Here is a 13,569-nt window from a genome sequence, read left to right as displayed (position 1 = left end):
CACATTAAAGATCCTTTCGCCCAGGCTGTTTTTCAGGATTTCATCTTTAGCACAGTAGCTCAAAGATGTTATAATTTGCCTAGGTCCCCTGGTCACTGCCAGGAATGGGACCAAGTACCTAATTTGCATGTTCTAACTCTGAATAATCTGAGTAATCTTTCTCCAGAGTCTCCAGAAAGATTCTTGACTCCTTCATTCTGTCTCCCTCCTTCCTTTTTTATCCAAGCTACTTGAATGTGCTGTTCACCGCCATTGTTTTGACTTTCTCTCATCTTGAGCTATCCTTGACCCACTTCAATCAGACTTTCACCCTCTTCATTCTATAGAAACTTCCCTTACTAAAGTCTCCAAAGACCAGCACCTTTCCATATCCTGCACCTATCCATATCCAGAGGCCTCTACTTCATCCTCATCCTCCTTGATTTATATGCAGCTTTTAACACAGTAAATCACCACCTACTCGATACATTTTCTTGCTTTGTTTTCAGGGCTCTGTAATCTCATTGTTTTCTTCCTACCTCTCCCATTGCACTTTAGCGTAGTGGATCCTCCTCCACTTTAGCGTAGTGGATCCTCCTCCACCCCCATCCCATTATCGGTTGTTGTACCTCATGGCTCCGTCCTGGGAGCACTTCTTTTTTACATCTACACATCTTCCTTTGGTGCTCTAATCTCTTCACATTGCTTCCAGTATCACCTTTATACAGATGACTCACAATTGTCTCTCCACACATTAAATCTCTACAGACATTCAGACCCAGGTGTCAGCCTCTCTGACATTGCTATCTGGATGTCTCACCACCATCTATGAAATTAAACATGGCTAAGACTTTCCTCCTAAACCTGCCTCTCCTCTTCCCCCATTCTCTATTTCTCTTGACAATGCCCTCATCATCCCTGTCTTGTTGGCTCGTAACCTCAGGGTAATATTTTACTCATCTCTCTCCTCTTCACAAATCCAACAGACTGACAAAACGTGTAGTTTCTTTCTCTGCAACATCGCCAAAATCCGCCCCTTTCTGAGTTCATTGTTAAGACCCTCATCACCTCTCGCCTAGACTATTGCAACCTGCTTCTTACTGGCCTGCTGAACCAACTCTCTCCCCTTCAATCTGTTTAGAACTCTGCTGCATGCCATCAAGTCGCTTCATTGGCTCCCTATCCATTTCCACATACAGTTCAAACTCCTCTTACTGACCTACAAGTATATTCACTGCAGCTCTTCAGTATCTCTCCTTTCTCATCTCTCCCCATACTTCGTCCAGGAAACTCCGCTCATTGGCTTAGTCTCCTAACTATCATTCTACTCTATGGCCAACTCCAGACTCCATCCTTTCTACTTTGCGGCATTGTATGCCTGGAACAAACTGCCTGACTTGGTACATCAAGCTCCGTTCCTATCAGTATTCAAATCCAGACTCAAAACCTACTTCTGTAAAGCTGCTTTCAATTCCAAATTCCAATCCATCTGCTTAGCACCCAAACCTGTCTTATCATTCCTTCTGTAATTCCCCCACTTGAGCACTATGCATAGATGCACCTTTTTGTCTAGATTGTCTGTTTTAACTAGATTGTAAGCTTGTTCGAGCAGGGACTGTGTCTTCCACATTTTGGTGTACAGTCTGGTAGCACTATGGAAATGATAAATAGTAATACGGTAGTAGTATTCCTTCGTTGGAATGGTAGTCAAAATCTATCACTTGCATACCAAGTTCTTGCACTTTCTTATCCATTTTGTTGGCCTTTGGTATTTGCACCTCATTGAGTTTATAACAGTTTTCCACTGCTAAATAATTTTGTAGATCATTCTATGTGGTTGTCCTGTATTTTTGATATCCTTGACATCTGAGGCCATAGGAGCCAGCTCTGTGGGTGCTTGAGCACCTACAATATTGAACAAAGTCCTTGCTTATGTTTAGGAAGAGAGAAATTCCATAGAGTTTAGCACCTCAATCAATTTGTAAAGTTGGCACCTATGTCTGAGGCAATACTTTGCAAAATACTTTAAACATAGTTTTTTCTCTCAAAGCTGTTCACTGGTATTTGAGGCCCTCTCCTAGCTGTGCAGTCCAGTGCATTTGCTAGAAAATTACCTGCAGTCCTTTCTCAGGAAAATAATTATTTACAGTGAAATGATTATTTAACTGCAGCTCATATTAAGGAAGAAAATTAATTCACTTTCATTGCAGGAGCTTCTGGTAAACTAACTGTTTTTCTCAACATAATTTGTTTCAGCTCTATAGCAATGTGCTGAAGGTATTGAGTCTCATTTTTTTGCCTGTTACTTGATAAATCTATTCATTACAGGTGTCCAGCTGTTCCTACCATGACTGAGTGTAAAGGAAGAAAAGATGCTGAAAATAACCCTATTCTTCAAAGCTTGCATCAACCCTTTGGTTGCGAGGAAGCAAATCTGTGGGTACCACCAGCAGCTTCCCATTCCCTGAGAAAGATACTGTCCGAGCAGCATGGCAAAGTGACAGAGCAGAAAACTTTGAAGGTTAAGCGCAGGAGAACAAAACGTGAGCGGGACAATGCCAAGTTTGGTAAAATATCGAAATCCAGGTCTGTTGGAACTGTTTCCAGGATGTACACCAGTCATCCTGACTTCCATCACAGTGTGCCTGGGCCATCATCTGCAGTGGTCCATAAAAGCACATATGTTTCCAATCCAGTTGTTATAACTCAGAACCGACTCACACAGCACTTGGGCATTTTTAACCGGGAAGTGAAATCTGCTGATATTGGACGGCTCTTAAGTCAGGAGTTGGAGATTGAGAGGAGTGCTGCAGGGAAAAGTAGTGAAACAGAGAAGGATGTTGGGGAGGGGTTCAGCAATACCACTAAAGCCTCACTTCTTAAAGAAATTAAGATGTCACACCTGCAGCTAGAGAAAAGAGAGAGTGGATCCTCTTCGCAAACTGTCATAGATTCCTCACTAGTTTTGGAGAACTTCAGTCAGTGCCCTGGCACTGCAGATCTTCAGGCAAAGGGAACGGAGCATCTCCACACCCCAGCTTTTCCATCTGGCAATGGCAAGGAGAACAAACCTCCACAGGGGACTGAACCATGGCCACTGAAAGTCCCTGTTAAAGAGCTAGCAGCTGACCTTGCTGCCGAGCTGAATCTTCACACTGTGTTCCCAGGACGGTACTTCCTCGGTGAAGCACAGAAGGTGATCTTCTCGTTGCTGTTGAACAGACATGGGAAAATTCCAGATGTATCGGAATTTGCCTTGCGTCAAAAACTGGGCTACAGTTCCAACCCACGCTCTTCACAAGCAACATCCTGTGGTAAAGTTATCATCTATAAAGCTGAGCTGTTTTAACAGTGTAAATACTGAGCAAATCTGTAGAGCTGGTGGCATAGTAAGCTGGATTCTTACCTTATTTTTGTAACCCACATGATGGGTTCTTCTTTGTGAGATGAGCTTTAGTAATATAATATCCTTTTTAATCTTCTCCCCTCCCCAGTGGTTTTGCAAAAAACATGCAAAGAGATTGATTAGCTGCTAGGAGTATATCTAGAAAATTAAGCTTCCTCTCAGTTATCAAAATTTGATGAAGTAGTAACACAAGAATATCAATCCAAAAATCAATTAGTTTTTAACTCTAATTCCTTAGCAACAGCAGCAGATGAATCCAGAGACCAGAGTGGAATACCACTCATCTACCAGCAGGTGGAGATAGAGAACTGAATTGCAGGTGCTCCTCTTGGATGGGATCTCTCTTGCCCTTTCCCCCTCTTGTTCTCCCTCCCCCTAAGTTCTCTCAACTTGTACTTCACTAAGCTTTTGTAAACCGCATAGAACTTAACGGTACTGCGGTATATAAACTGTTATTATTATTATTATCTCTCCTGGCCATTTAGAATACTCTATCTCCAGCAGGCGGATAGATACCATTCTCCAACTCCTGGCTTCACTGACTGAAAATCAGTCAAAGTCACTGAAAAAAAATAAAAAAATAAATTCATTACTGTTGCTACAGCTTCAGTTAGTGCAGGGGTTTCTAGTTGAGCGGTTCCAGCTTTGAGGGTTACACCAGGAGCTTCACCCCCCCCCAAGTCTCTTCCTCATAGGGTTACCTGACGTCCAGATTTCCCCAGACATATCCTCATTTTCGAGGACATATCCGGGGGTCAGGACGGCTTTTCAAAACCCAGTACTTTGTCCGGGTTTTGAAAACCTTCCTTGAAATCGTATCAGGCAGGAGGACATCCACGCATGTGCCGATGCCCTCCTGTCCGATGAGAGCAGGAAGCAAGGGATAGGGCTGGGGCGGGGCTAGGGCGGTACTGGGATGGGTGGAACTGGGCAGGCCTGGGGTGGGTCTAGGGGGTCCGTAAAATCTGGCAACCCTACTTCCCCACCTTCGCTCCAATGATTGAGGGTTTGCTGTGGGTCTCTGCATTTTATCTTCTTTCCCAGTTGGTGATAAAAAGGTGAGAGACTGTTGGGGAGTAGTGTTTTGCACTATCCTTCGCTAACAAACTGCAACTATTGTCCCTGCCAAATTTGGCAAATTGTAAGTATTTTTATTGTGCGTGTATGATTGGCGCATGTGTGCGGTGTCTTCAGTGTGCGCTTTTTGTGGGTGCGGATCATGGCCGCGGAGGGTGTTAAACAGTGCTCATGCTGTGGGGTAACGGCAGTCACTGTTGGGCCTCTGCGCGGTGGGCTGCTCGGATGGTGCCCTCATGGATTCCAATATGGCAGTGGGGGGGCAGCATGGTTTCCCGCGCAGATGATGCATCTTCACTTCTGTTGCCTGCTTCATCAGGCCTCTTGGCGTCAGGACATGAACAGGATTTAGTGGCAGCCATGATCACTGGCGCCGTAGTGTCTTTGGGCCAGAGCACACCGGATCCAATGCTAATGTGGAAGGGGTCTTTGGCGATGCCGTTTTCTCCCGTATTTGTCTTGTTGTTGCATCAGACTTTTCTTTTACCCTCGCCGGCTCAGGTCAGGGTTGGTTCTCGGGATGTTTGCCTTTTAACGGACCAGCTTTCAGGGACGGCTGGGATCAGGGCTTAGAGCGCAAAAAGGCGCAGAATGGAAAATACAGTGGTAGTAGACCCTGCTGTGAGCTCATGAGATCTGTGGTGGATGGGGATTTGCAGGATCTGCATGATTTAGAAGTGGGGAAGTCTCTGTCCTGAGGGGCGGATGACCCCGCAGCCCTTCCATAGAGATGGCTTTTCCATAGAGATGGCCCTGTCGATAGTGTCACGTCAGTCCTTGTGGCTCTACCATTGGGCGGTGGATGCTGCGTCCAAGTTCCCAGCATTTGCCGAAGGATAAGCCTAAGAGTTCCTTTAAGGCGCAGCCGTCCCATCCACATTTTAGAGATACTAAGCATTATAGGCCTGGTAAGCTGTCTTACACTCCCTCTTTCCCTTCCAAATCGAAGCATCATCAGAAGGGTTCCTTTCGTCCTCTCAAAGCCCCCAGCTCTCAGTCGCCCCTTCCTGAGGCCTCCCATGTTTCTTCATGTTGGGGTCTCGATTCCCTCCTAGGTGATAGGGGGACGACTCTCCTTTCTGGCATAGTGGACCAAGATCACGTCTGACCAGTGGGTCTTGGACATTATTTGAGACGGTTGCAAGTTAGAATTCACCTCTCCCATCGCAGATTCTTGCTTGGTGTTCCTGTGTTCGAACGCTGCCAAGGTGGCATCAGTTCAAAGCACCCTCCTGATACTCCTGGATACGGGGGCGGTGGTTCCAGTACCTCAGGAGCAGTGGGGACTGGGGAGATATTCCATTTACTTTGTAGTGCCAAAGAAAGGGGGGTTGGTCAGGCTGGTTCTGGATCTCAAGCGGGTCAATTGGTTTCTCCATGTCAACTTCAGAATGGAGATGGTGAGGTCAATGATTGCAGTGGTTTAGTGACTTTCTTATGGCTCCTGCACTTTGCGTTTCTTGGTCAACATTATCAGTTTCGGACGCTGCCCTTTGGTTTGGCCATGGCGCCGCACACCTTTTTCCAAAGTGATGGTGGTGGCAGTCTTTCTTCAAAAGGAGGGAATCCAGGTTCACCCCTGCCTGGACGATTGGTTAATCTGGGCTTCTTCCCATCAAGAATGTTTGCAGGTAACTCAGAGGGTGATTTCTCTGCTTCAGTTGTTGGGCTGTGTAGTCCACTTCCAAAAAGTTTCCTTGTCCCTTCTCAATCGTTGATGCATCTGAGAGTACGATTTGACACAGCTCAGGGAAGAGTCTTTCTGCTCGAGGACAGATGTTCAAGGGGATGCCCCTTGTTACCCTGGAATGGCTGGTGGTCACAACAGATACCAGCCGGATGGGCTGGGAGCTCAGTACCTGTGCTCTTTGGCGCAGGGAGTGTGGCTTCAGGAGGAGGCTCAGTGGTCCATCAGTCTTCTGGAATTGAGTGATCAATTCTTTGAGGGCCCCTAGGTACACAAGTACACTGGGCCCCCTGGCCCCATCCATACCCCACCTCTGTCCTGACCCCTGCCATGCCCCCATTTATTTACCTGTTTATTTATTTTTATGCTTTTTATTAAATGATTATATATATATATATCCCCTTTTTTATTGTACATCACCTAGAAATCGCAATAGGCAATTAATAAAAAATTTTAATAAACTTGAAACTTCTTTATTTCAACTTGCATTTCTTTTTTTCTTTTATTTTAAAATTCAAAACAACAAAGATTACCATACCAGTGCCTTCTTCTATGCAAACCCCCAAACATCTCTGAACAAATTCCCTCTTCCTTCTCTTTCCAACTTCTTGCCCAGGACTTTTAACTCTGTATGTATATAAAAGTGTACTACAACCTTGATTCATCATCAGTTGGGATTTTGATTTGATTTCACACTTGCCACTAAACAGAGGAAAGTTAAATATACAATATACAATACCATACAATGATAAACTGCCCTGGCAGCATTGCCATGTTTCGACCCCACCCGATCAGTGTCTATGTCACAAGGAGCAGGGAATCCCCCTTTGTTCCCAAGCCACAGAAAACCCCCTGAGGGTGACAATTTATTGGCAAGCTAGCAGGGCTAGCAGCCCAAAGTGATCATACTATAGAGTTCTACCTCATGCAAAACTGTCATTTTTTAAATAAGACATTAACTATTTATCTGCGGCCCTCCAAATACCTACAAATCCAAAATGTGGCCCTGCAAAGGGTTTGAGTTTGAGACCACTGCTTTAGACACAGAAGATGAATCCAGAGCCCCGCCCGTTCTGATTTTTTACTGCGATTGTTTCTCTTTTGGGAGGTTTTGTCATGTTGCTTGCGGCGGTTGGTTGTTGTCGGTTTTATTTGATCTTGGCTCTGGAAAGGAGTTTTTTTTCTATATGTGCAGTTGTGTGGTTCCTGATGCTTGGGCAAAGAGTGATACTAAAAGGCCAGGAGAGATCCCATCTAGAGAATGACACGGTGACTGTTACCCGCCGAAACAGTGATGAAAAAAACATGGTCGTCGCGGGTACGGGGACAAGGCCATCCACCTCACCGTGAAGCGGTGAATGGCTTTGTCCCCGTAATTAATTGAGGGAATGCGTGCAAAATCTCCGTGTCATTTTCTAATCCCATCCAAAAGGAGCACCTTCAATTCAGTTCTCTATCTCTACATGCTGGTATATGTGTAGTATCCCACTAGTCTCTGGATTCATCTGCTGTGTCTAAAGGAAAGAAAATTAACAGGTAAGACATAATTTTAACTTTTCCAGATTGCCCTTCAGCCACATTAAAATCAAATTGTCATACCAGTTTTTGAATATGTTGCTGGTTACTTCATCCATTACATTTTATATTATTCTAATTCCAAAATTGCTAGAAACAGAATGGATAATTGCATAGTTTTAAGATTATTCTATATAAAAAAAAGTGTAGAAAAGCAGCTTGCCTTGCTATCAGCTTTTTATTCTGTTAATAATGTTTTATATTGTGTGTATTTTATTACTTCAGTTTGTGACTGCTGGGACCCCTTTGAAGTATGTTGTAATTCTATCACACTATACTGAGTCATATTCTGTGAAGACAAACTTGCACATCCCAGGACAAGCAGGCAGCATATTCCCACACATGGGTGACGTCACCGACGGAGCCCCGCAGCGGACAGCCTCGAAAGCAGACTTGCTTGAAGATCTCGAACTTTCGAGCACTGCACCGCACCTGCGCGCGTGCCTTCCCGCCCGAACTAGGGGGCGCATCTCCTGAGAGGATCCTCAGTTCGTTTATTTCCGCGGAGACAAGAAGACACGTTTTCTTTCTCTGCAGCATTGCCTTCTCATCACCGCGGCTGTTTCTTTATTAAAGTACGGTCGCTGTGCTTGTTTTTTATTTCCTTTCTTTTTCTTTTGATAAAAATATTAAAAAAAAAAAAAAAAATATATTGTTTTTCTTTTTTTGTTCGGCCGTCAAGCTTTGGGCCTAGGCCTAGGCTCCTTCGTTCGACACGGACTTTATTTTTTCCATGTCCCGGCCTCTTACCGGGTTTAAACGTTGTCGACAGTGTAATCGGGTGATTTCTGTTACCGATCCCCACTGCCGTTGTTTACAGTGCCTGGGTTCTTCTCATTCCCCAGAAGATTGTCATCGCTGCTTCACCCTTACTCCACGGGCCTTTCGGCGACGTTGTGCTCAATTTTTTCAACTTTTCGGCATGGAGCAATCTTCGGATCCGGCCTCGACCGTAGCGGCTGCTCCGGTCTCGAAGGCTTCGACTCCGACGACCTCGACACCTGTGGTCTCGAAGGCCTCGACCCAGACTCCGGCTGGAGTTTCGGTCTCGAAGGCCTCGACCTATTCTGCTTTGGTTGCCTCGAAGACGACGCCATCCACGAAGTCTTCTACGGGGGGTAAGTCTCCGAGTTCCCTTTCAGGTGCCGTATCCAAGAAGCCACCAGAGTCCTCGGCACGTCCACCTTCGAAGCGTACCTCCAAGATAAGGGAATACTCACCTTCGAGGTCGCCCTCTTCGGAGCGTACTGCTGCACCTACGAGGTCAGAATCTTCTGTCTCGGTGCCGATGCTAGAGGACATGTTGAAATCTATACTCACCACTCAGATTTCCTCCTTAGTGGCTCAATTGGTCCCGTCCTCGACCTTGCCTCGGACTGATCAGACTGTCACTCAACCAGAGCTTCCAGTCTCCCGAGGCCGATCCCGGACACCGAAGAACATTTCTTCATCAGAGTCTTCTCCGGGCTCACCTCCTCCGAAGCATCGATCGAAGCATTCAAGACCTGTTACTTCTAAGCTTCGGAGGGAGTCTTCGACATTGGATACCGAGGCTTCTTTACCTCGTTCTTCGAAGTCGAAGCATGGATCTCGACATCATCGAGCCTCGACTCGAAGCCCTTCTCGATCCAGAACACCGTCGAAGCCAGTCCGTCGAGACAGTCCTCCACATACCTCGACTCATTCTGTAACACGTACACCTGCTACTTCTCCTTCCAGGAGTTTGAAAAGAAAGCATTCTCTTACTCCAACTCACAGTGCAGCTTCTTCGGTCACTCTGCGTCTGGAATCAGACCTTTCACCATATTCTAGAGAGGCTTCTCCATCCTACTCAGTTCAACATAAATCTCGCAGTGGTTCTCCTGAGGAAACATCTGATCCAAAATCAATTTCTTTTGCCAAATTTATCTTTGACATGGGCCAAGCTCTCAAGATAGACCTTCATTCAGACTCAAAATATACTCCTGAATACTTAGCGGATATGGAGCTTCCCCATCCACCAAAAGAGTCACTCAGATTACCTATGACTCCTGTTCTGCAGCAGACCTTCACTCGCAATATGGAAACCCCTTATTCTATCACTGCTATCCCATCCAAATTAGAATCTCGTTATAGAACGGTCCCCTGTAAAGGATATTAAAAGTCTCAACTTTCTCATCAATCTCTGGTTGTAGAATCATCATTGAAGAAAGCACATCCCTCCAAAATCTATGCTTCGGTTCCTCCTGGTAGGGAAGGCCGTACCATGGATAAGTTTGGACGTCGTTTATACCAGAACTCTATGATGGCAAATAGAGTTCTTAATTATAATTACATATTTACGTCCTACTTCAACCATTTTTTAAAGATTTTATCTTCATTTTACCCGGACATCTCTACCAATCGCCTATCAGAATTTAAAAATATCCTTAAGACTCTTTCTCAGTTGAGACTCTTCATGCTACAAGCTTCCTATGATGCCTTTGAACTCTCGTCTAGAGTGTCGGCATTTGCTGTAGCCATGCGTAGGTTAGCATGGTTACGGAGAGTGGACATGGATCCTAACCTTCAGGATAGATTGGCTAATCTTCCTTGTCAAGGAAATGAATTATTTGATGACTCTATTGAGGCGGCTACAAAGCGTCTTTCAGAACATGAGCGCTCTTTTGCTTCCCTCATTCGTCCAAAACCTAAACCTGTACCAACTAGAGGTTTCAAACAAACTCCACGTCGCTATCCGCAGAAAACAACTCCTGCTTTTTCTAGACCTCCTGCTCGTCGGCCTCCTCCACAACAAAGGCAACAAAAATCTCAGACTCCTGCTGCCACCAAGCCTGCTCAGTCTTTTTGACAATCTCGACCTGAGCATTCAAATTTCTCTGTTTCCAAATTCTCCCCTCCCCATAGGGGGTCGCCTGTCCACTTTTTATCACCAATGGGAGCTCATTACTTCAGACCTCTGGGTACTTACCATCATACGAGAGGGATACTCTCTTCGACTCCTTCAGGTACCTCCAGATCGCCATCCAAGAGAGTGTCTTTCAAATCAGTCGCATTTTCCCCTCCTTCTTCAAGAAGCTCGAGCTCTTCTTCTCCTGCGAGCAGTGGAGGAAGTTCCTCTTCCACAAAGGAACTTGGGATTTTATTCCCGTTATTTTCTAGTTCCCAAAAAGACGGGGGATTTGCGACCGATTTTGGATCTCAGAGCTCTCAACAAATATATCTAGTCAAAGAGAAATTTCGAATGCTCACTCTGCCAACTCTATATTCCTTGATGGATCAAGGGGATTGGATGTGCTCTCTCGATCTCAAAGAGGCCTATACTCATATCCCTATTCATCCAGCCTTTCGCAAGTATCTCAGATTCCAGGTAGGAAATCTTCATCTTCAGTACAGAGTTCTCCCCTTCGGACTGGCTTCTTCCCCCAGAGTTTTCACCAAATGCCTAGTGGTTGTAGCTGCAGCTCTTCGCAACCAGGGTCTTCAAGTATTTCCATACCTAGACGACTGGCTCATCAAGGCTCCCTCTTTTTCAGAGGTTATTGCAGCGACCCAACAGACTATTCTTTTTCTGCAAAGTTTGGGATTTCAAATCAATTTTCCCAAATCTCAGCTGACTCCTTCTCAGTCCCTCCAGTTCATAGGAGCTACTCTGGACACTATCAATCTGAGAGCATATCTTCCACAACCACGTCAGGATGCACTCCTTCAACTGTCTCAACAATTCTGCCAACTTTCCTCTGTTCCAGCAAGGAAAATGATGGTTCTGCTCGGTCACATGGCTTCTACAGTTCATGTGGTTCCTTTTGCCAGACTTCACCTTCGCATTCCTCAATGGACACTGGCATCTCAATGGCAACAATCAGTGGATCCACCAACTCGACTAATTTCCATCACGCCTTTATTAAAGAAGTCTCTCCGCTGGTGGATGCTCTCTTTGAATCTTTCAAGAGGTTTACTGTTTTATCCTCTTCCTCATCAGAAGGTCCTCACAACCGACTCGTCAATGTATGCATGGGGAGCTCATGTGGACGGTCTGTGCACTCAAGGGCTCTGGACCCAAGCGGACCGGCGGTGTCCTATAAATCTGTTGGAACTCAGAGCGATATTCTATGCTCTCAAAGCTTTTCAGCATCTACTTCACGACATGGTGATTCTAGTACGTACCGACAACCAAGTAGCCATGTATTATGTCAACAAACAGGGAGGGACGGGATCTCACTCCCTCTGTCAAGAAGCTCTGAAATTGTGGCATTGGGCGATTCTTCACAACATCTTCCTCAGAGCGGTTTATATTCAGGGTCAACAAAATTGTTTGGCGGACAAATTGAGTCGTCTTCTACAACCTCACGAATGGACAATCAATTCTCCTACTCTTCGCCAAATTTTTGCTCGTTGGGGGACTCCACAGATAGATCTGTTTGCGTCACCTCTCAACTTCAAACTGCCTCAATTTTGCTCCCGCATCTATACTCCTCAGCGTCTCGAAGCGGATGCGTTTCTACTGGACTGGAGGAATCAATTCCTTTATGCTTTTCCTCCGTTTCCTCTGATTCTCAAGACTCTAGTCAAGTTGAAATCAGACCGGGCCACCATGATTCTGATAGCTCCTCGGTGGCCCAGGCAACCTTGGTTCTCCCTTCTACTTCAACTCAGCACCAGGGAGCCTCTACTTCTTCCAATATTTCCTTCTCTACTCACGCAGAATCAAGGATCTTTGCTTCATCCCAATCTACAGTCTCTACATTTGACAGTTTGGTACCTTTCTATATAACAGACTTTTCTCAATTTTCTCCGTCTGTTCAAGATATTTTACTTGCTTCCAGAAAACCATCAACTAGACAATGTTATGGTCAAAAGTGGACAAGATTCTCTGCTTGGTGTTCTACACGTAATTTACTTCCCAGATCTGCTTCCTTGACATCAATTCTGGACTATTTACTTCATTTATCACAATCTGGACTTCAGACTACATCTATCCGAGTCCACCTTAGTGCTATAGCTGCTTTTCTTCAGCCTTTGGATGGAAAATCCCTTTCTGCACATCCTATGATTTCTCGTTTTATGAAAGGACTTCTCAATCTCCATCCTCCTATTAAACCACCTCCTGTGGATTGGGATCTCAATGTTGTTTTAGCTCAACTTATGAAATCTCCTTTTGAACCACTTGACAAAGCTCATCTCAAGTATCTCACTTGGAAAACTGTTTTCCTGATCGCCCTCACTTCTGCTCGACGTGTCAGTGAGTTACAAGCGCTAGTGGCTGATCCACCTTTCACAGTTTTTCACCATGACAAGGTTGTTCTACGTACTCATCCTAAATTCTTACCTAAAGTTGTTTCAGAATTTCATATCAATCAGTCTATTGTTCTACCTGTATTTTTTCCAAAGCCTCATTCTCATCCAGGAGAGGCGGCTCTTCATACATTGGACTGTAAACGTGCTTTGGCTTTCTACCTCCAACGCACTCAACTTCACAGACCATCTCCTCAACTTTTCATATCTTTTGATCCGAACAGGTTGGGACGTCCTATATCAAAACGCACAATATCCAACTGGATGGCTGCTTGCATTTCATTCTGTTATGCTCAGGCTGGTCTTTCCTTGCAAGGTCGAGTGACGGGCCACAAAGTTAGAGCTATGGCGGCGTCTGTAGCTTTCCTCCGATCAACTCCTATTGAGGAAATCTGCAAGGCTGCCACTTGGTCCTCGGTTCATACTTTCACCTCTCATTATTGTCTGGATACCTTATCCAGGAGGGATGGCCATTTTGGCCAATCTGTTTTGCAAAATCTTTTTTCGTAATATGCCAACTTCCCTCCATCCCTTTCTATTTAGCTTGGAGGTCACCCATGTGTGGGAATAT

General features: G+C 45.2%; 1 protein-coding gene across 4 annotated transcripts in view; it reads left to right on the top strand.

Moving 5' to 3' along the window:
- The window catches only part of LOC117369233, a 111,981-nt gene that overhangs the window by 18,386 nt on the left and 80,026 nt on the right, over window positions 1-13,569 (top strand). For all 4 annotated transcript variants that reach the window (XM_033963474.1, XM_033963477.1, XM_033963476.1 and 1 more), the window contains one exon: window positions 2,308-3,293. In XM_033963474.1, the coding sequence (XP_033819365.1) occupies window positions 2,327-3,293 (967 nt within the window). In that variant the 5' untranslated portion in view covers window positions 2,308-2,326. The remainder of the gene's footprint in view (window positions 1-2,307; window positions 3,294-13,569) is intronic.

Source organism: Geotrypetes seraphini, chromosome 11 (assembly GCF_902459505.1).
Source record: "Geotrypetes seraphini chromosome 11, aGeoSer1.1, whole genome shotgun sequence".
Classification (NCBI taxonomy): domain Eukaryota; kingdom Metazoa; phylum Chordata; class Amphibia; order Gymnophiona; family Dermophiidae; genus Geotrypetes; species Geotrypetes seraphini.
Note: the sequence above shows the minus strand (reverse complement) of the source record. Positions and strands in the feature narration are given on the sequence as shown.